Genomic DNA, 22,189 nt, shown 5'->3' with positions numbered 1-22,189 from the left:
AGGGACGTCAGCATTAGTCCCCACAAGGACCTCCTGCTAGCAGGGTTTAGAGTTGGGATCTCCTTTCCTGTGCTGTTAAATCAACAGGTACCACATCCCACCCCAGGACAGAGAGAGATACTCATCTGCAATGCAATGGACATGTGAGGGGTGCCAGGTGGGAGCTGGCTGGGGTCAAGCTCTGTCACTATCCTGCAGACATCCAACTCTCCATCAGTTTTTCACACTCAGATCTCAACGCTCCCCTGGCAGCACCAGGCGGGAGCCTCTGCAGGGAGATCAGTGCCTCTCTGGGTGTCAGACCCTGGTCCTCAGCCCTTCTATACCATCACACCTGATACACAAGGGATGCTATTTCTACTCTGGGTTGCAGAGGGACAGCATCCCTCCTCCATATGCTCTGCCCCCAGCCCCAGCCAGCACCACTTACATTCTCCCTTTCAGAGCTGCAGTACTTGGCCCGTATCCTGGGCTCTTTGATGGTGGCCAGGTTGGTGCCGGTCACTGTCAGCAGCGTCCCACCACTAGAGACATGGAGACAAATGGTTAGAAAAGGCAGCTTGGCACTGGGTTCCCACTTTGGGGAAGACAGCACCCACCTGCTCCAGCCTGGGTGAACCTCAATGCCCCAGGGACCTCTAATCCCACCCAGACATTACTACAGCTGGCAAGATCTGGCATACACCACTGCCAAAACATCTCACCTAGATATAAAAGCTGCTGAGTAACGCTAACATCCCACCCCGTGTCCAGGTTTGGGGTCTGAAGGCAGCTCACAAGCTAAAGGAGACCAGGCATCCACAATAGCAAAGCATCCTGAGGAGGAGGAGTTCATCTCTGCCACCCCCTTCACCACCGCACAAGGCAGTGGGTGGTGTGGCAGGGCAGGCTGAGCCCTGCCAGGTTTTCTCTGTGGCTTAGTGTTAAAAGCCCTGAGGTCCTGGAGAGCTTGGCCATGCCCCTGGGGATCTCACTCCTCATCAACACCCTGGGGAAGGTTTCCCTTGGCACTCGCTCTTAATGGATTCCTTCGCCTCCTCTCCAGCCAATTCAAACCTTTTAGAAAAATATGTAAACATTTCGAAAAATCCCCCGATGGGAAATATTTTAATTTTATTTGCCGCCGCCAAATGTCAAGCTGAAATTAAGCAGATCCAAAGCACTGTCTGCTCTTGCCCCCTGCCAGGCTGAGCACTGCAGGCCAGGCGTTAGCAGGGCCCTGGTGCCAAGCCATTGCTCACACTCCTCTTGCCACATCTCTGGAGCATGGCCCAGCAGCTCTTGCAGCAGCACTGGGATGTACCCATCCCAAGGGGGGAATCAGTGTGGGAAACATCCCCCCCACACACAACCCACAAGCTCCCTGCAGGCACCCCACAATTCACCTGTTGATGCTCCACTCAGGATCGATCTTCTGGATGGTGGGGTCTTCCGTGTAGTTATACTTCACCTCCGGATTGCTCAGCTCTGCCCGGTTGATGTTGATGAGGATGGGAGAGCCGCCGGGGGTGTGCCCAGGGGGGGTCCTGCACCGGATCTCACGGGCACTTCTCCTGGGGCAGAAATGCACAACCCGTCAGTGCCCAGGCAGCAGGAGGGAGGCGAGGGTGGCCGATGCTGCCCTTGAGCCCCCTACCCCAGCTCCTCACCCCTTCTGAAACTGCCAGAGCAGGGAGTGAAGAGAGAAAAGGAAGGGAAAAAAATAAAAAAGAAAAGAAAAAGAAACCCAAGAAATGAAACAAAAGGGAGTCGGGAAAGGCTGAGCAGCTCCTGAGCGTTCCCATTGCGCGGCTGCTGCAAACAGCAGCGATTAGGGCTGATAACCAGTAATTACCGCAGGAAAATATTTAAAGAGCCGCTCCATTATCATCCCTAATCTAAAAATTATCCACTTCATGCCTCAGGGCTTTGTGCTTTTAGAGAAAAATCCCTGTTCTTTGGGCTCTTCCTGCAGCCTCTGACATACAGAGGTTCTGGCGGGTAGATGCCTCTGGCTGCCCACAGGGTTTGGCTCCTGGGGTCCCTCCTGGCTCCCCAGCATGGGCTCCCGGCCACTGCTCTGTACGGGGGTCCTGCTGACTCCAGATTGCCCATCCTCTCCCACCCTCTGTGCCCCTTACCATGAAAAAGTGCAGGGTCGTCCCCCGATGGTCACAGAGACATTGCTGCCAGCATTGAGGTGGCTGCCTTCGATGGCGATCCAGGTGCCACCAGAGAGCGGACCCCGGGCTGGGACCACACGGGAGAAAGTGGGTGTCTGTCAAAGGAAAAGACCATACCTGGTGTCAGATGGGCTGGGGACTGAAACCCATGTCCCCAGGTAGCCCCATGCCCGTGACAGGGCCGCAGAGGAGGGACAGAGCAGGGCACAATGCTATGGGCTGGCAGTGCCAGCAGGACATTGGGGAGGTGGAGCAGTGGCAGCCGCGGAGAAATTCAGCCAGCACGACGCAACCTGCCCACTGCATTCCCTCGTGCCTCCTGAGGAAATGATGGCTGCTTTTCCAACTTGCCCAGTAAAGCACCCAGAACTGCTTGGCATTGCCTTCCTCCCACGGTGCCAGACCCATTCCCCAGCACGGGGCTTACCACAAAGGTGAAGCTCTTGGGGGATGTGGCCCGGTAGTTGGGCGAGCAGTCTCGGATGCACACTTCTACCCGTGCCTCATGGACCTTGCTTGGGCTGGCATCTCCGATTTCACACACGATCCTAAGAGATACAGAGAAGGAGCCCTCAGTGTCCAGGCACCAAGGTGCTCCCTGCGCCATGGTGGAGGTGAATTGGCTTCAGGAAGTGACAGATTTGACACCAAGCAAAGGTCCCAGGTGCCAGCAGCTTCCTAAGACTCCATTGTGGTACCTGTTGGCACTGCCAGCCCTGGGGAAAGCTTCCTCAAAGCCTTTGGGGTCCTCCCAGAGCAACCACAACCAGCAGGTACTTCCCTCCCAGATCAACCCAGGCGGCTCCACATCTTCTGCAGCCACAAGCAGCACTGAACACCCGCAGCCCTGTCCCTGAGGTACCAAGGTGATCTGGAGCACACACTCCCCTGGCCAGGCACTTACTGCTCAGCGCTGATGTACTCGCTCTCGATGGGGATGCACGTCACTTTGCCGACTCGAACGCCCCAGCGAACATCATCAAACTTCAGGCCCAGGTTCTCACCGGTGATGGTCAGACGGGTCCCTCCTTGTCTGGGGCCAGTCTCAGGGAACAGCTAGGAGAGAGCACAGCCCATCAACCAAGGGAGCAGAGCCATGGGGACACCTTGCTCGGGCAAGCTGCAGCCTGGGCAGCTGTGGGATATGTGTTGCTCCCTCAAAAGCAGCGAGGAGCAGATGGGTGATGATAAATGCCAGCATGTCTAAGGAGCACACAGACTGGGAAAGAGCTCTTGAATGATAGTCACATCCACAGATCCCCTCAGGAACAAGCCAGGAGATGTCAGATGTGTCCAAGCAGAGGGTTGGGGTTTGGACACCCCACTGCAGACAAAGCATCCTCACAAGTGACAATGGATGAAAAGGAGATGGGGCCGTGTCAGCTCCAGTGGAGCCAGTGAAAAAGCATATGGATCTGCCTGGCTTTTGGCCAAGTCCCACATACCCAGGGATAAGGTCCCCATGTCCAAGATGTCTTCAAAGGAGAAAGTATCTCCACACATGGCAGGCAGGAAAGAGAAGGGTTTCTCTCCATCCACCAGTAAACCCTGTGCCAAGGCTGACTGGGAAGGAAAGAGACCTCCCCCTGGTGCTGCACCTCATCTACCAGGATGATGCCCAATAAAGCTGGCAGGTATGGGCTGGCAGGCAAAGGGATGAACAGAGAGGCACAGGCCCACTCCTGCCTTCACAGACAGGCCATCATAGGCAGCTTTACAGCAGCACTCACTGGTGGGCGCTGGGCCCTGACTGGGATGAATGGTGGGGCTGTGTGTCCTGGCTGGGATCAGAGATGGGGTGGGTCACTGGTGGCACCATGATGAAGCAGGGGAAAAGGCAGCCATCAAAGAAGAGTCATGCAGGTTGGGTCAGTGAGGGTGAAAAGTGTGTCTAGACCCAGGAAAAGGGACCATTCTGTTGCAGATGACACACTCTGCTCGTGCTCCCATGGCGCTGACAGATACTCTCCAGCACTGGGAGGGATCTCTGCCAGCACTAAGCCTGGAAAGGCTCACACTATGGCCATGCTCCTGTCGCAACCAAGCACGTGAAAGCTCTTTGCATTCCTGGCAAATCTGGGAGGCTGCAACCCTGGGGCCTGAGCCAGCTGAAGCCTCCTCCTGCTTGTCCTTCTCCTTCTCACACAAAGCTAGTCCTGGATGCCACCCCTGAAGCAGGGGAAGGCTGACAAGCAGGCGGTGGGAAACACTGACCACATCCCCAGCCCTGGACCACACGGAGCTGGGGACCGTATCTGCAGGGCCATCACCTCTCTGGGGCGAACTACCACCCTCAAGCTTTGCACTGGGCTGGTCACCTTCAGCGTGCTCCATCACTGAGGGCAATCAGGCAGCCTGCGGGATGAGACTGTGGGCAGCAACAGAGCTGGGACCAGCACCCAGGACCCGAGCAGAGACAGACACAGCTCAGAATTCACACAGCAAACCTCTCCCAGGCTGCAAGGACTCACTGTTTCACCTAAACCCAGCTCAGCCCCTGCCCACATCCAGGATTGGAGCTCATTACAGCAGCTGCAGTCAGCATCAAGTTGGGTCTTCCCCCTAAATCAAGCTCCACCAAGGAGGCTGGCAAGAAGCAGCAGTTTATTTGGTGTTGCTAAATGAGTGTTAAAAGCTGCTCGGGTGCGTTAGGTTCCTCCTCCTCTGTGGCAAAGCTGACAAGGGCCACGCGTTTGGGGAGAAACGAGCCCCGGAATGAAATGCCATTGTTGGCTGCCCAGCACGGGAGGTCACGGCTAAACAAGGCACACGGGAGCAGGGAGCTGGCGAGAAGACTGTGGGCTGCCCTGAGCCTCCCCTTTTGCCCCTCCACCTCCGAACCCCCGGCCCCAACAAACACTGCCGCTCTACTGCTAATTGGTTTCACAGGGTCCTTTTACATCAACAAGCAAGCAGCTCCAGTGGGCACAAGCAGAGGGCTCGCTCCCAGCTCCGGTGGCCACAGCAGGGCCAGAATGTGCCAAGGCCAAGGGATTTACCCTTCCCAGGGAAGGAATGTTGCTCTGTGGGTCAAAGCCAGCACCAGGTAGGATCCTGCAGAGGTTTGGAGGGAGCTTGTCCTTACCACTGGAGCAGTAGTGAGTGATTCTTCACCCATGGTCATCTCCCAGACCAGCCCTACCACCCATGAAGATGCCTGCACCTGGTTGGCTGGTTTGAAAGGGGGCTCTTGGTCCTCCCAGAATCACTGTACGAGACTCCTCTTTTCCCTCACCACCCCAGGGTGCTCTCAGGACCATTCTGATGCCTGGCCACAGTGCGGGCTGCAGGACAGAGGTTGTGGGAAGCAGCAAGCAACAGGCAGGCTGCCGGATAAGCATCACACCCCCAGCTACACCTGACCACCAGCTCCCAGGACACAAATGCGGAGCAGCACGAAGGTCAAGCCCACCTGCTAACAGCTCCACTGTTACTGCACCTGCAATTACGGCAAAATCTTACAATGTCTCGGGGTGGGAGAGCTGCTTCCGAGTCTGGACACCATGAATTGCTGGGATGCTGCTGTGAGCAGGGTGCATGTGGGTGCCTGCAGCCCTGGCTGCACGAGCACATGGCAGTGCCCAACATACAGCAAGGCTACCCTGGGCCACCCCCGGCATGACACAGCCACCATGACCTCTGCTCTCACTATCCCCAGGAGTCCAGCTTCCCAAAGTTCAGTTCAAACATCATGGGAAGCCACAGGGGGATGGGGAAGTCCTGCAGCAGCACACATCCTCACAGGGATGCAGGCTCTGGAGCTCAACCCTGCTTCCCCAGGGAATGGATCCCTTCTCCTAACAGCACGCCATCAGGCAACTCTGCAGGCAGGGACACGGCCAAGGAAAGGGACACCCCCCCTGTCCCCGCACAGCTGCCACCCTGCACGCCACAGCAGCGGTACCCTGCGAGAGACAGGCAGCGCTGGGGAAGGCACGACTCTCATTTCCAGCTTCCATCAGATAAGACACTGAAACCCAAACAGATCAGGTCCAGTGCTAAGACTCTGGTAATTAACACCGCCGAGGCTCAGCCAGCCGCGGGTAAACAGAAGGTATCCAGCAGAAATACCCACCAGTCCCTCCTCACGCACTTGGAGCCCGGCCCGACAGGCATGTGAACATTAATATGAACAATCTTATTAAACGAAGGTCATAAAAGCTGCCAGGGAAGGGGGATGATGAACTACCAGAACTACCAGCACACATGGCAACAAGAGGAGGAGCAACCCAGAGCCACAGCCTTCCCAGGATCCTCCGGCTGTGCACAGGGGGAGCGCTGGGAGTCTCGGGAGTCAGGCCAGAAAGCCCAGTGCACGGGGGTGGTGGGGAGAGGGTTTTAGCCTTGGAAATGGAAGTGGCGACAAGAGGTGCTCAGTCCTTAACACCGAGTAGGTGTGGCTACTGAGGGGCCACCCACAGCCCCATATCTCCCATCCTAACCCCCCAGCACGGGGCACCACCCCCGTCCCCACGTACCTTGGTGATCTTGGGGTCAGTGCAGCGGCTGTTGCCACTGCTGGCATGCATCCAGCTGCTCTCGTAGGCCAGGCAGTGCTGCCGCAGCGAGCAGCGCCTCTCCGACACGCACCAGCCGCACTCGAAGCGCGGGTCGGCCTTGAGGCACAGCCCGCAGCTCTCCCGCAGAGCTGAGCACTTGTACAGGTGGGCTGCAATGCAGGAGAAGCACAGAGGTCAGCGTGGCCCCCAAAGTCTGTGGACACAGGGCTTTGGGAAGAAGGGTACCCGCTCTTGCCCCCGCCACTGCATGCATGCCACTAGTTCCTGGGGGGACAAACCCCCACAGGCAGGAGGCACCAGCACCCTGGACTCAACGCTGAGGCAGAGCTTTGGGTTCTCTCCCAAGGCTTTTAGGCAAAAAGTTTCTTGTTTAGCAACCCAGCTGATTGATGCAGCCAGACCACCACTCCCTCCCCCAAGGGACTGGTGCAAGCTGTGTTTGGGCCAGTGGAGAGGGGTGTGCTAGAGGTCATGGGGTACACCAGGCTGATTCCTCACCCCGTCCCACTCCTCACTCACCCTGGATGTTCTGGGGGTTGTCAATGACGAAGTTGCCATTCCAGACCACAGACAAATTGACTGGCAGGTCACTGATGTCATTCCCTTCGTAGAAATACTGCAAGAGGGGACAGAAGAAGGCAGAGACCATTAAGTGGTGAGGCCAAACACACCAGTGAGGGGCACAGAGCAGCATACAACCTCGTTACATGGATGTCTCCAATCAACCCAGAGGAAAGGGATGGGGGCTTGCTTCAGAGTCCCCAGCCAGGGACAAACAGGTCTAACAGCACCAGACACAGTACATGCCAACCTGGGGGCTAGACTGGCAAAAGAGATAAATAAGCAGAAAAGAGAGTTTCTAAGTAGACCCAAACCCATTAATCCAAAGGTCTGAAGCAGCTGGGAAAAGAAGAAACAGATGGTGTCTCTGTGGCACACACGTACCGTTCCCTGTCAGGCACCCGAGCACTTCCCCATGTCCTCCCCACTCCAGGCACACTGTCAGATGTTTGGAATCGTATCTGGGATCATGCTTGTCACAAGCAAAGCTTGAGGAGGACAAGCTGAGCACATAGTAGGAGCAGACTCGGCAGAGCAACCCCTGACACCCAGCAGGAGGATGCCCCCCATGGTCACCTCCAGGTCCACACCCATAACTCAGTGACACAAAGCTGTGACCATAAAAGAGCCAGGTGCCAGCCTGGTGCCACCAATTACCCCTCTTCTCCCCATGCTGCCTCTGCACTGTGCTCCCAGCCACCCCACTCCCAGCCCCACGCTGTGTTTGGGCATGAGCTGTACCCTGCTTCAGGATGAGTATCACCACCCCAATCCCCCAAGCAGGGATGTGGCACCAGGGCATCCCACCCCCAGCTCCAGAGAACACACTGCATGTCCAAACCCAGGCTCCAGCACCCGCTGCTGTCTGGCAGTACCCACCTCAGTTCATCCTTCCAGCCCAGCCTGCACCTCCTCCAGACCCAAGCCACTCTCCCCTGCCTTGAAACCCAAGGCCTGGCAGCCCCATCAATATTCCCCACGCAACCCCTGCATGCAGGCGGAGAGGTTTAATCGATACAGAGGCAGGAAGGCAGTCAGAACAGTCCCTGACAGCTAATGACCTCCTTCGGCAAGAGATTCCCCGCTCCTCGCCTGAGAAAATGACAGGCGTGTCAGGAAAGATTAAATGAATGATTCATGGGTTGCTGGAGTTTGTTAGGGAGCAGCGGACATGCCAGCAGTGGCTCACCCGGCTACGGGCTGGCCACAGCCCTGCCACCACGTCTAGCCAGCCCAAGCATCACCTTTCACAGTGCTGGTGCCATACCTGGAGGAACTGGCCTCGCCATCACCTCCAGCACTACCCCAGCTGATGCCCCACAGAGTGTATTTTGCTCCTGCCTGTGCCAGGAACCACTCTGGTGGGTCTGTTTTGGTCGACCCACTCCGCAGGAGGCAGGGAGGTGGCCCATGAGAGAAGCCAGCATTCCCAGGTGGCTGCAGGAAGCAAGAGATGCTTGGGTCCTCCTCATCTCACCATCAAAGCTGGTCCCTCCCACGCTGAATATGCCCTAACCAGACTGCATCACCACCCCACACCAAAATGGGGCACACGCCCAATGTGCTCCATGGCTACAGCAGCACATCCCCCCTCAACCCCACAAGGTGCCAAGGAGAGGTTAAGAGCCTGGTCTTGGCTTACACCTCCACAGCTTTTGGCTAGTGGTCCTACACCCAAGGGCCACCCCACCAAAACACAGCATCAGCTATATGCAGCTGTTGTGAGGCACAAGACATTCACCTGCAAACTCAACCCTTTCTTGACGACTTAACACCTCTATCACCCTCTCCACTCCTGGAAGAGCCCCACTGCCTCTCACACAGCCTCTCAGGCACGGCACCTCTCATAGCATTTGACCTTCAGCGACAACTCCACCGTGCACCCATGTACAACCAGGGCCTCTGACCAACACCCCCATCACCAGGTCTGGGAAGACGGAGCCAGAACCAGGCTGGGAGTCCAGATCCGTTCACCTTCCCCTGTTCAACAGGACCACGAGGAGGAGCTGGCCAGACCCATGCAGTGAGCAGAGACCATCCCCTGGCAGCAGGAGGAGCACGTGCTGGAGAGGGCGGCGGTGGCGCTGGAGCAGAATTTAGCTGTGATGAGCCACGTGGCAGCGTAAGTGAAATTGGCATTTTCAATTTGTACTCTGACATGTCTCATTTGGGGCCCTGGCATCTCGGGAAGGCATCCAGCCTGCAGCTGTCCAAAACACTTATTTGCATCTCTCTGCCCCGGCTGCTTTTGGAAATTAGTTCTTCTGGGAGGTGGGTCGAAGGAAGAAGAAGAGGGGGAGAGGGAGTGAGAGTATTAACTCTTCATGCACCAGCCCCGAGAAAACACGTGCACAAGAAACTGCAAAAGGACAGGACTCTCCCTTCAAGCAACTGTGCCAAGGAGGCTGAATTTGGCACAGCACAGAGGTGGAGCGGGCAGTGAGGCAGCCAAGACTGTGTGGAGGGAAGCAGCAGGCAGGAGCAGGAGTCATGGCCCCCAGCCTGGGATCATCGAGGGAACACGGGTATCAATGCAAAATGTGTCCTCAGGATCTGCATTCCTGCCAGCACCATCTCACCTGACCTGCAGAGACGGGCAGCAGGCCAGCCCCTCGGATGGTCACTGGTCCCTGGAGGATGTTGGAGCAGCAGCTTGGCTGCGTATGGGGAGGGCAGGAGCTGTGGCTGCAGGGGCTCAAGGCTCGGCCTCCTGGGATGCTGAGGTACACTGGATCCCTCTCTAATTTCCAGTGCACCTCTTTATTCTGAAGGATGTTTTCAAAAAGCCTCCCTGCAGCTGCTTTTGCCATAGCCCAGGTAAGAAGGTGCCCTCTCCACTCGTGGGCACAGCCACAATCGGGAGGCAGCAGCAGCCTGACTGCAGCACCTGAGCCAAGCAACAGCCACCTTCCATCCCCGAAAGCCCCACAACCAGTGCGGAAAAGCCCAGGGAGGTGCTTAGAAGTCTCTCCATCCACAGGATCCAGACAAGAGCCCACAGACAGCCAGCAGGTCTCATCACATTGGCTCCTCCCTGCTTCCAGCTAACACGGTGCTAAACATCCATTAAACACTTAACTGTTATTAACTTCCCAGTTAATCAATCGCTGTGGCTGGCAGCAATCCGGGATGAGCCATGGGAGGAGAGAGGAGGCCAAGGCGGGTGTGAGTGGGGGGATGCACCTACCCAGGCAGCCTTGCTAGGAGCAAGCAGCTTTGCTCCACAAAGGTGCACAAGACCCCTAGCTGTGCCGAAGGACGATGTGGCACAGCAGCCACTATAAGGACAAGTTATGGAAGAGGGACATTTGCTCTGGGAGCAAAAAATGACAGGCACAGCCCCAAGAGCAAAACAACGGCATCCAGAGGAGAAAGAGTGCTCACACTGCATAGCCCACAGAAGGGGATGGGAGAAAAAAATGTCATGGAGTGAGTCAGCAATAGGGATGTGAGCTTCTTGGCTTCTTACCTAACCCAGCTAGCCTTTCTGTCTCCCTCTAGAAGAGTCTACAAGGTGAGCATGGAAGGGCTGACTGAGGATGTGCCAGCCCCAACAACCTGGATACAGGTAATAGCAGCAAGGACTCCTTCTGCAGAGACGCGGTTCAGACAAGGGAACTCCTCGCCAAGCCTTTCTCAAGGCTCTTCACCCAAAACTTATCTCAGGCATCTTCCCGAGTAACAGCTGACAGCCTCCTGTGCCTCTCACAGCTCCGATTCTCACACCTGCCCCATCCCGAGAGGCGGATGCCCACCGTCCCAGCACACTGCAAGGGCTGCGGGTGCCGCCTCCCCCGGAGGTTTTGCATTTGATACTGGCAAGTGGCTGTGCAACTGCCCACTGGCAGCGATGAGCACCAGAAGCCACCCCGGTGCCCCTGGGCTGAGGGGGTCAGCACTCCAAGAAGGTGCCTCCAGGAAGCTGCAACTCACAGGGGGCAGAGCTGCACCCAGCAAGGAGACACCCCAAATCTGGGAGCGGATCACACTGCCATGCACTTGGTAATGCCCCCGCAAGCACCATGCCAACTGGCCAAGGCATTAGCCCTTCCCAGCCCAGATGCAGCAGGGCAGCCCACACCCATCACATGGGGCATCCATCCCACTCCAGTCACATCCTGCACAACCCAGCTCGTGAAGAGGGGGGAGGGACCCTGCTCCCCAAGGAAGGGGGCGGAGGGGCTGCTCCTCCAGCGAGCAAACCCACACATCCAAATTTCCCTTGCAACTCCCCTCCCTCTCACATGCACCATCCCCCTGGGCTGCATTTCTGGAGGAGAGCTTGGGCTGCAGCTGTGTCCTATTTTTCTGTAGTTGATGACCTCAACTCCTTCCCCGCACTACGGGGACGGCAGTAATGTACATCGCGTCTCGCCAGGGCTCAACTGCAATTCATCATTATTTTATCTGCTGGAATTTAATTGGATCCTATCAAACTCTCCTGATACTCCCTTTTCACTTTAAACACTGCTGCAGGAAAGATAAATGTAGGCACCGCTAGGACAGAGCGCACGGCTTTGTTGGCGAACAGCGCTGGGGTTGTGGGCTCCAATCCTGTTTCCCTCTCCATGGCTGGTTAATTAGAGATACATATACTGGAGGTGTGCAGTGCTCAGAACAGGGCATGTGTGTATGATTTATGTTCCTCTATAAATACACCCCAGGCCTAGTAAAATACCGTCATCCGCACAACAGCACAACTTGACGGTAACGCTTGGCCTCTGATTCTGGATCTCCTTTTGCTCTTTTCACATAAATCTCCTCCTTTCCTCCCCCATCACACACAAGCTTCTTCGCCTGGATTCCTCCTGCCCAAAATTTGGCAGGGTGTGAGTGAGAACCCGAGATCCTGGGAACATGTCAGAGCAACACCCAGGCTCCATCACAATAAAAAAAGTACCCAGAAAACATAATTCCACCAGGTCTTGCCTGCCTTCCCAGCATCCACAACAGGGGCTGGGCAATCCAGCCTCAGCATCCACACTGGCTCCCACTCGTGTGCCCACCCTGCCAGCCTGGCTCCTTCTGCACCCACATGGCTTTGCCAAGAATACGCCATTCCTGGGTGAACATCCCAGGCCAGAGGGGAGCGACCTCTGGAGCTGCAGCCAAGACGGGTGGGCAGGGTGGGCTACCCATGCCAGGGGGAATCAGTGAGGAAGGAGCCAAAAGGGAGCCAAGCGAGGTGACCCAGCTGCTCCTCACCAAGCAGGGCTCTGGTTGAAAGGGAAGGGGAATAATTGATGCGTGAGGCTTAATTTAAAGTGCTGAGACGACAAACTCAAATGCTTGTGGAAAGGAGATCAGGGGTTCTTCCTATTTTTACATTTAAAGAGAAAGATCAGCTCTGGGGCTATTTCAGCCTTAAGAGGAACACTGTGGAGAGAAAAAACCAAACCCCTGGCAGTGAGAAACATCTGTAGCCATTTTGCCAAGGCCAGATCTAAATCAGATGGTGGCCAGTGTCACAAGCAGTAGTGTGGATCTGGGACTGTGGTACCTTCCAACAGCAAATATGTTTATCTTTTGCAGCAATCAGAACCGAGCCCCGTTGAGGGAAAGAATGAGCAAAGGCTGGATGCTTGGAAAATGAAACTCGGGTGTTACCTGCACACAGGTGACTTCATCTTCTGCTGCAAGAAGCAAGCATGGAAATGTCTGCCTCCAGATGATTTAAAGTTACCAATTAACAACTAGGGTAACAAGGATGGTGAAGGGTCTGTAGGAAAAGTGTTATGAGGAGAGGCTGAAGTCCCTGTGTTTATGCAGCCTGGAGGACAGAAGGCTGAGGGGAGACCTCATCATGGTCTGTGGCTTCCTGACAAGGGGGAGCAAAGGGGCAGGTGTCAATCTCCTCTCTTTGAGGACCAGGGATAGAACCCGAGAGAGAACGGTGTGAAGCTGTGACAGGGGAGGTTTAGGTTGGATGTAAGGAAGAGGTTCTGTAATGAGAGGGTGGTAGGGCACTGGCACAGGCTCCCCAAGGAAGGGATCACGGCACTGAGCTTGGCTGAGTTCAAGAAGCACCTGGACGATGCTCTCAGTCCCATGCTCTGACTTGGCTGGCCCTGTGTGGAGCCAGGAGTTGGACTCGATGATCCTTATGGGTCCCTTCCAGCTCAAGAGATTCTATGAACAAAAAAATAACTTACTGGCAAAGAATGTATTTTCTTAATCAGGCTTTTCATTACTTTGCAAAGCATTTGGAAAGCCTTTCAGGTTGCTTTCCTTTTGAACAGCAGAAAGAGATGGAAGCAAGGAGGCAGAAAAGGGTTTCTCCTGCTTCTTGTCTGCCCTGGCACACATCGGGAACACTATGCCTGGTCTTGCTCGAGTTTGCTGAAGATCTGTTGGGTGTCTCAAATTATGTTTATAGTCAAACTTTAATGAATGGACTGATGAATATTTAACCAAGATGTCCTTTCTTTAAAGTGCTAACAAGTCACTGGAGTTTGACAATCAGTAAAACTAAACAAAAGACAGAGTTTTCACTGGGCTTGACTTATTATCCCTTCCATTCACCAGAGATTCAGGAAAGCATCCCTAATTCCACAGAATAATTAACATCTTGTTTAGATCCCACTGAACTCCTGGATATGAAGTTTAAATGCCTCCCCAAGGAGAGGACATCCATTCCTCACTTACTGGCTAGGAGGATGTCATCCTTCCCCTATTTCCCCACTCACAGGTGTCCTCCACACCAGGCAAGACCACAAACACTAACCCAAAGGATGAATTGCAATGAAAGAACCTGGTGGGTCACGGGTGGGTGACTGTACAGTAGACTGAAGTGCTATCAACCAGCCAGATGGACTGCAAAAAAAGACAAGGGAGGAGACAAGCATCACAGAAGTGTGAATCTGAATCCCCCACACCATAAAGCAGCCTGGCTAAATGCCCTCAAATGTTAAAAGCAGGCGAGCAGACCCTGAAAGCAAGACAGCTTCTTTCAAGCCAAAACTCTCTTCCTCCATCTGTGAAGCCACGCTGTGCCTGAAAGCCACGTCTCCTGCCTGAGACCATGGCCCCATGGAGCTGCTGCTGCCTGCTCCCATGCAGCCTGCAACACTGCCCACACGCATCCTTGAGAATTCCTAGAGCATCCTTGGGAATTTTCAGGTCAAACATCCATCGCTATCAGTCCAGGAGTTGTCTGTCATCTCAAGCCTGCACAGGGACCACAGGGCAGACTGAACACCTCATGCTGTCCTATCCTTTGGAGAAGGGCTGCAGAGGCCATGCAGCTCATGACACCAGTAGTGAAGCCACAGCACCCTTGAGAACCACAGGCAGTGGGTCTTGATTCTGCCTTGCAAATTGAAACTTACTGGGGAGAAATTAGTCCAAATGATTCAGAGTCCCTCTCTGAGCCCCACTTCTGCTAGGTAAAGGTCTGCTCTGGCGCAGGCACCTCTGCCCCAGCATCCTGCAGGAGCCATCAGGCCACTGCTGCTGGCACCATGCAGCTATGGCACTTCTCTACAGGGAGCATCTTGCAGCATACACCATCCCAGACCGAACTAAGCCAAACTGCATGCTAAAGAATCGGGCAAGAGGGAGCTGCAAGAGGGAGCTGCCCACTCTGCCAGCTGCAGGCAGGGGAGATCTAGCAGGAGGCTGGGCTGGCTAAGGGGCTCTGGTCAGGCACGGACTCCCAAGATGTCCCCACAAAGCTGAGGACTACCAAATCTCTGCAAGGGATGAAGGTCTGTGAGTCAACAGCCACTTCTCTCATGGACTTCCCATGCGCTGGGCACATGTGGTTTTGGGTCCTGCAGCTCTGCACCCAGCTGGGCTCTCTCTCTCTCTGGGTCAAAGAGGACATGTTTCTTTCAGAGTTTGCAACAGGGTAATGGTTCCTCCAGCACATTTCTGGCCACAGACACCTCAGCTGTGAGGTCAGTCACAGACACCTGGCCAAACAGCCCTTGGATGACCAAGCAGGTACCTGGCATAACCAGCCTTCTGCCAGGACAAGAGCGGCTCAGCTGACCTCTAAGAAACTTTGCGCATGGGTGCAACACAAACAGAGCAGCCAAGCTTAGCTACCAGCAGCAATGAGAGCCCCGTGAAGGGACCCCCACAACCATGTTGTCTCCTTGCACACACCCCCACCATGTTCCGCTCTAAGCGCTAAGCTGTGCAGCTGACCAGCAAGGCTGCGTCCTGGAGCAGATCTGCATGGTGAGGCCCTGGTGAAGGTCACTATCCACACCAAGGACCATCAGCCAAGCCAGCTCAGCTGGGTCACGCTCCACCTGGCTTCTCCTCTTCCCTGAACGCAGCAGCAAGACAACAAACCTTTGCTTAAGCTGCCTGGCTAATGGCTTCTCGCAGCAGAGCCCTGCACACACCGCTCTGGTCACGCTGGTCCCTGCGCTCTGTGCAGCTGCCCGCAGCTGCCCCCAGGCCACAGGCAGACCCACTGACAGCACCTCCAGCTCCGGACCAGGACCGCTTCTGTTCCTCCCAAACTAAGTATTGCCAAGAAAGAGCCCCAGCAGAGCAGCATCCCTGGCACTGATGCCCAGGGCAGGAAGTAGCAGCTTGAAGTGCTCCCCCTGCCCAAGGGCTCGGCAGTTCCTGGAGCACAGGAGGAGGGAAGGGAGCAAGCCAGGGCTCATCTTCAATGGTTTCTAAATGTCACTCGTGCCACCAAAGGACAAGGGAGTGGGGATCAGCGCTGGTGTTAGGCTGCAAATGAGCTTTCACAGTGTGAGTGATGGAAAACAAATTTTAAAAGGATTAAATGGGAGGGAGAAGGGAGGGGCCAGCTCCATGCAGATGAGAGCAGGTCGGTGCAGAGACCAGCGGGGCAGCTGAGGAGCCGAGCAGTGCTGGCTCCCGGGGGGGACGGGACTATTAACACCCTGACTGGGTTTGCTCAAGGGCTTGGTGCTCGCTGCATGGGGTTGCAGCACAGCAAGAGACACACACAGAGCTCACCAAGGGGCCGCAAAACATCCTCCTGCTTGAGGACAAGGCAACCAGAGAGGGCAGAGCTGCCTGCGGGAGAGCGCCTAAGTAACAGCACAGAGCTGCAGGGAGGAAGAAGAGAGAGGCAGGGAGCAGAGTGATGCACCAGCACAGCTGGATGGAGGGCAGGCAGGCAGGCATAAAGGTAGCTGCCAGTCAGAGCCAGGGACAGGCAAGGAGGGAAAGTGCTCAAGGGGCTGGCAGGCATGGCTGCGCACAGGGGAGCGCGTGCAGTGGGACATGAGAAAGGTGTTAGCTCAATCCCGCTTGTAAAGTGGGATGCCTTGGTGTCAGGGGGGCGCAAGGCCAGACAGAGGGGAGGAGGAGGAATGCTCCTGCATGTCCTGGCCAGCTGGCTCTGACCCAGGCAACTTTCTTAGTCTTTCCAATGCCAGTTTCCTTGGAAGTGTTCCTAAAGCCTGGCAAGCTCCCCTGGGGCGGCTCTGGCGTTGATCCTATCCCGTAACAACCCTGAGCAGCAGCCTCCCCATGCACTTGGGGGAGCAGGGGGGAGCCCACCACATACCCCATGAGCACCAGAAACCTCTGTTGCCTGCTCACAGGAGAGCAAACCCAGCCGTGTAACAAGCTGGGAGAGTCCCATGGCAGGACATGGCCGAGCAGCCGCAAAGGAAGCCCATGCTGAGGCGAGCCAAGCACTCACCGAGGTGTTCTGGCACTGGATGCTGGTACTGTTGAAGCGCAGGGCGGTGACACGTGTGGTGCTGCCGGGGATGTGGAAGATGCACTCGTAGTTACGCTGGCCGGACTGCGGCTGCGGCAGGTTCTTGGCCGTCAGGGTGATGGGTTTCACCACGCCCACGGGGATGTAGATCTGGGTGGAAGGCAGGATCTGGGGGCAGTCCTGTGAGGGGAATAAAGTGCAGGCGATCAGAGGGGAACACCACGCAGCCTCTCCCAGCACCACTGTAACCTCCCCACCTTGGCTGGCAGGCTGGGCAACGCACTGAAAAATACCATCCTAAGCATACACTTGAGTAAACCATTATACTCAGGCAAGCCCAAAACAGCATCTCATGGCTGCTCTGCCCAACGCCCTGAAGACAGAAAAGGAGAGCACAGAGGAATCTGGTTGCAGAGCAGCGGGGAGAGGATTCAGCTCTAGAACCTGCAACCTGGCACTGCAACAGTAGCACACATTTGGTTGAAACAGCCGGAAACGAGATGGGCTTTAATGCCACCACTGAAGTCAGTATGTTCCAGAGTTAATGCCCACTGGGCTGTGCATTGTTGGGTTACTCTCGCAGCCCTCCTGTATCCCTTACAGCCCTCATCCCCCTCCCTTCACAAGTGGACAGAAAACCCCCTTCCCCACTGTGACACAGCAATGTGCCTCTGCAACGTTGCAGAATTCTGCTGCTGCTTCTAGCTGCAGCCAGTTCAAAGCAGCATCACCCCAGCCAGCCCAGCTGCAGGCTGCCCAGAAGACAGCACCTCGCTCAGGGGATGCTGGTGAGTCCAAGCTGGGGAGGAAGGCAAGGGGCTCTGCACCACCCTGCCAGCCCCTCACACCCCCCAGGAAGGAGGCGTCGAGGAGGCAAAGTACTCAATAGCCGCAGGCTCCCAGCTGCTCCAGGGGAGCCGGTGAGCCGTGTGTGCAAAGCACAGGGGAGCACAAGGGAACAAAAAATAAATGAGCTCAGGCAGCAAAACAGCTCCGCAGCCCCGGTGGGTGCCACTTCGGCAGCAACAGCCTGATGCAATCCCACGCCGGCTTTGCTGAGCCAGATAGAGGTCCTGCACCTATGGCAGCGACTCCTGCAAGTGTCACAGCTTGAAATAACGTCTAGGGGGAATAACGTGTGCTGAAACAAGCCGCTCCGAAAACAGAAACAGAGGGAGCAGCGCGGGGGGTGGACGCAGCTGCCCCACTGGTCTCACAAGGCTGCCGAGAGCCACATCACAGCTGCGGGGACAGGGCTCACCCCAAGGCCACAGGCAGCCACAGTGGCCAGTGCTTCCCATCTACCCCCTCCAGTGAGGTAGGACAGACCCTGCACAGCTCTGGGCTTTAGCTCAGCTGGTAGGATTAATTTAACTTTCAAACCACACAGAGACATGAAAACCGAAATTGTTCCATCTGGCAAATACTGACAGAAACCCCCAACTCATTTTCATCTTCAAGTTCCCTGTTCTTCCCAAGTCTGTATTCCCCATAACTGCAGTTTTTAAGGGAAGAAATTATTTATCCCCACAGCATGCTAAACAAAATGAAAGCAGAGAGGAAAAGCAGTGCCAGACTCAACTGGAGATGGTGATGGGGGTGGGAGAGTCTGGGACCCTTCGGTGCTGCTCTGCCACCTCCCCGCTCCATATCACAGCTGTCCCTCTGCAAAGGGGAGGCTTCACTTCCCCTCCATTTCAGAACCAGCCTGAGGCTCACAGTAGGGAGACCCCACACGCCCACTGCTGTTTATAATGCGTGGCCCCCACCGCTGCAAGGTGGCTGCTCCCCACTGGCTCCCAGCCCAGAAGTGCTGATGGAGGGAGAAGCTCTGTCCTGCTTGATCCCTCTCCACATTGCAGGGGGACCCTGTGGGTGGCACACACCTTCACCAGGGGCACACAGTCGGTGGGGATCAGCTTCCAGCTCTTGTCCATCACCTCCACCCTCTCGTTCTTCTGTACTTATTGCTGCTGGCCCAGCTGGCATGGTGGGTAAGTCCACGGTGCCCAGCTGGGCTCACCACAGATGCTCAGGAGTGGTGGCTGGGGAGCACCGCAGGCACACACATCCCTCTCCCCACACAGGCAGGCAGGCTTGTTCTGCTGACTCGCAGTTTCAGCCGAGTTCCCCCCCAGTGACGTCACGCGCTCCGCATGAGCCGCCAGAAGTGTCTCATCCAGCAAAAATGTCAGCCTGAGCCCAAACAGGAAGCACCTGGTGCTGGTGGGTGCTCAGGGTGCCCGGAGGGGTGGGGGCACCGGGACAGCTCATTTCCCCTACAAGCAATTCCAGCGGCTGACACTGCTCGGCCCAGCATTGTCCGGCACTCGGAACCCTCGGCAGTGCTCTGCGCAGCCCGCGGAGCTCCCCATCCTGCTGAAAACGCCCTCGCCCAGCAGAGCGTCCCAGGAGCTGCGAGGGGATGGGACGAGCAGAAAAGCAAGACCCCAACACACGCATTCCCAGACATTGCACAACTTGGATTTTCTCCGTTAGAACCGCTTTGCCAGCTGGATGAGAACATGACATGGGTGTCCGGGTTTGCTTGGAGAGGAAAGAGCTTTAGAGGTGCACTGCAAACACTGTGGTTTGGGTTCCTCTGGCAGCTCCCAGCTCCAGCTGAAAGGCTGTGCCATCAGCAGAAATGGGGATGAAGGAGGTCTGGGGCTGGGCGTGACATTGGGTGGGGGGTGTTCCCTCACAAAGTCCTCAGCCAATGCCACTGGTGGGGAAATGAACGAAGAAGAAACACGAGCTGAACCTGCTTAGACTGAACTAACTAACTTGGTCCCCACAGGCCAGGAGCCCTTTGCACCCCATAGCAGCTCTGTATCAGCAGGGACATGTGGCAGGAGAGCAGCTCTTTGGGATGCAAAAACCCAGCAGCCATCACTGATCACCCTGCAGCCACCTCTGAGCCCTGTGAGTGGGGGCAAGCAAACAGCAGCCTGGGCTGCTCCATCACCCCTTCTTCACCCGTGAACCCTGGAGCAAGCCACAGAGGAATGCAATCTCCGGAGCCCAGGGTTCACAGCCACCACAGCTGGCAGGCAGGGACATCCTTCCTGCTGCCACCATGAGTGGTGGCTCCTACCCACACCCCGTTCCTGCCCCATCACCCTTCAGAAATCCATGCAAACACCCCCGTCATGCCCAAAACATTTTCTCACACACCAGTCACTTTCCTACCCAGGAAACCACAGCAAAGCACCCATGGGAACCAGCACAGACGGAGTTAAGCACTGCTGTTAATCCCTGGCCTGCCGCTCCTGACCGATGCCCACCGCGCTCCAACAAACACAGACCAAATCCTACTTAAAATAACCCTCCTGGTCAGACATCCTCTCACAGAGGGGATGGGGCTGGACACCCACTGTCGACTTGCCCAGTGGTGTTATTGGCTGGCACCCAGTCCCCCTCGCCCACGGCACTGCCCCTCTGGGAACCAGGACCGGACGGGGTCGGGGACAGGATGTCTCACCCCAGCCCAGAAACGCAGCCCACAGCAGCGGGTACATCCCAGGGTGTCTGGCCATCCCTGCTGGGAACTGCTGAGGCCACACCAACGTGCAAACAGGGCGAGCCGGGTGCTCCAGACCTCAAGCCAGGCACTGCTCCAGGTCCCAGTGTGGTCAAAAGGTCTGCAGGGGGACAGCAGCCCATGCTCAGGAGTGACACAAGTTCCCGAGCAGCTGGTCCATGGGAGCAGTGTCTGTGTCCCAAGGACAACACCCCCGGGGGTACAGCCAGCTGCTTTTGGGTTTGTCTGGCAGGGAAGAGCCCAGCAACCTCCCCATGCCCTTGGCGAGGGGAACGGGCAGACAAGAGCTGCCAGGCTCCAGTGGTCTGGACACCACGTGTCATGTTTGCAGATGGATCCGTCTGACTCCGTGCATGCTCCCAGCCCTGTGCAGAAGCAAGAGGACATGGGGAGGACAACAGGCCTGATCTAAAAGGATGCCCAGGAGCCTGCAGGTCATCACTGAGGATGGGGGCAGACCTCAGAAAACAAAAATTACAGGGGATGGAGATTCACTGCTCCTCCCAACCAGGCAGATACAGAGCAGACTTCCTCTCAGTGCCAACCAGGATGGCAAAGACCTTGAGGGACAACTTGGCTTCTTGCTTTCATACATGGTCTGTAGAGACAAGCCTTTCTCGTTCACCTTGCAACCTGAGGATCAGTCCTGGCCCAGAAGGCTGACCGGACCTGAGCTCTGCTGTAGCTCAGAGACCAAACTTTATCAGAGATGATTGGGGCAAACGCTTTCTCTGGGCCAACATTCATTTGTGCCGTCCCTGTGAGAACAGCATGTGGATTTGCTCCTAGCAACACCATGAGGCACAGGACCCTTCCTGCTGGGCCCTGCACAGGCACCTTGAAATCCAGCACAGTTCAAGCAGAGCACCTTCCAGGACAGGGGAGAATCTCTCCTCCCCAACGCTCTTCCTTTTGGACCCGAACCAGCATTTGCTGTAGAGCCAGCAGTTGCTGGGGATGCCGGGACCTCCTGTGAGCACCCTGCCAGCCTGGCAGGTTTCCCTGGTGGGTGGCACAGATGCTCCACAGGATGAACCCCCGCAAAAGAACATGTTCCTGAGCAAAGCATTTGAGACGAAGGCGGCGTGAGGTGTGGTGAAATGGTTTGTTTTACCGATTTCAACCTTCCCCTCTCCACAAACGAGTTGTTCTGCAATGACAGTTCAAGCTTGCTCCCTTCAAAAACATCAAAGGGAACTGCTTTAGCATCTCTGCCTTTGTTTTTCCCTTCATTCAGCCTAAAGTGTTCTGGCTGCACCCGGCTTCCCAAGCAGCCTCTCCACAGCCGACACAACCTCTCCCCCATTGGCATGCAGTCCCAGCAGCACTTCCCACTCCTCCCGCACTGCTTCCCAGGCAGCCCTGCCACCCAGGGCAAGGCGGTGGGAAAGGTTTCCAAAGTGGTTTTCCCTCTTTGAAACCCTTCCCCATAGTGCAGGGGGCCACAACAGGACTTAGACAGGAGAGGTGGGAGCCAGCTCACGTCACCTTACCTCAGAGAGCTTGACACGTCCCTCCAGGAAGGAGCAGTCGGCAGCATTGTGGGTGCAGATGTGGCGGTATTTGCACCAGTGGCAGGGGAAGGAGCCGTTCACACAGGACAGGCAACTGCAGAGAGAGACAAAGCAGCATTAGGGCGGCGGTGAGGCAGGGCCCACTTCTCAGGATGCTTCAGGAGGACAGCACCCACAGGTGATCCCAAATCTCTGGGTGGGAAGGATCCCCATTCAGGGGGTGAACT

At 56.1% G+C, this 22,189-nt stretch overlaps 1 protein-coding gene across 1 annotated transcript in view; it reads right to left on the bottom strand.

The window, feature by feature from the left end:
* Nucleotides 1-22,189, bottom strand: part of PLXNA1 (plexin A1) — a gene marked incomplete at both ends in the record, with an annotated part of 102,686 nt that overhangs the window by 28,553 nt on the left and 51,944 nt on the right. Inside the window, 9 exons of the mRNA XM_084269795.1 lie at nucleotides 431-524; nucleotides 1,386-1,553; nucleotides 2,121-2,257; nucleotides 2,590-2,710; nucleotides 3,067-3,218; nucleotides 6,641-6,831; nucleotides 7,202-7,298; nucleotides 16,884-17,084; nucleotides 21,942-22,056. Of these exons, the coding sequence (XP_084125921.1) occupies nucleotides 431-524; nucleotides 1,386-1,553; nucleotides 2,121-2,257; nucleotides 2,590-2,710; nucleotides 3,067-3,218; nucleotides 6,641-6,831; nucleotides 7,202-7,298; nucleotides 16,884-17,084; nucleotides 21,942-22,056 (1,276 nt within the window). The remainder of the gene's footprint in view (nucleotides 1-430; nucleotides 525-1,385; nucleotides 1,554-2,120; nucleotides 2,258-2,589; nucleotides 2,711-3,066; nucleotides 3,219-6,640; nucleotides 6,832-7,201; nucleotides 7,299-16,883; nucleotides 17,085-21,941; nucleotides 22,057-22,189) is intronic.

The sequence above is a fragment of the Gallinula chloropus genome, assembly GCF_964237585.1.
Source record: "Gallinula chloropus genome assembly, chromosome: 12".
Taxonomy (NCBI): domain Eukaryota; kingdom Metazoa; phylum Chordata; class Aves; order Gruiformes; family Rallidae; genus Gallinula; species Gallinula chloropus.
The sequence above is the reverse complement of the archived record's forward strand: the minus strand, read 5'-3'. Positions and strand labels throughout refer to the sequence as shown.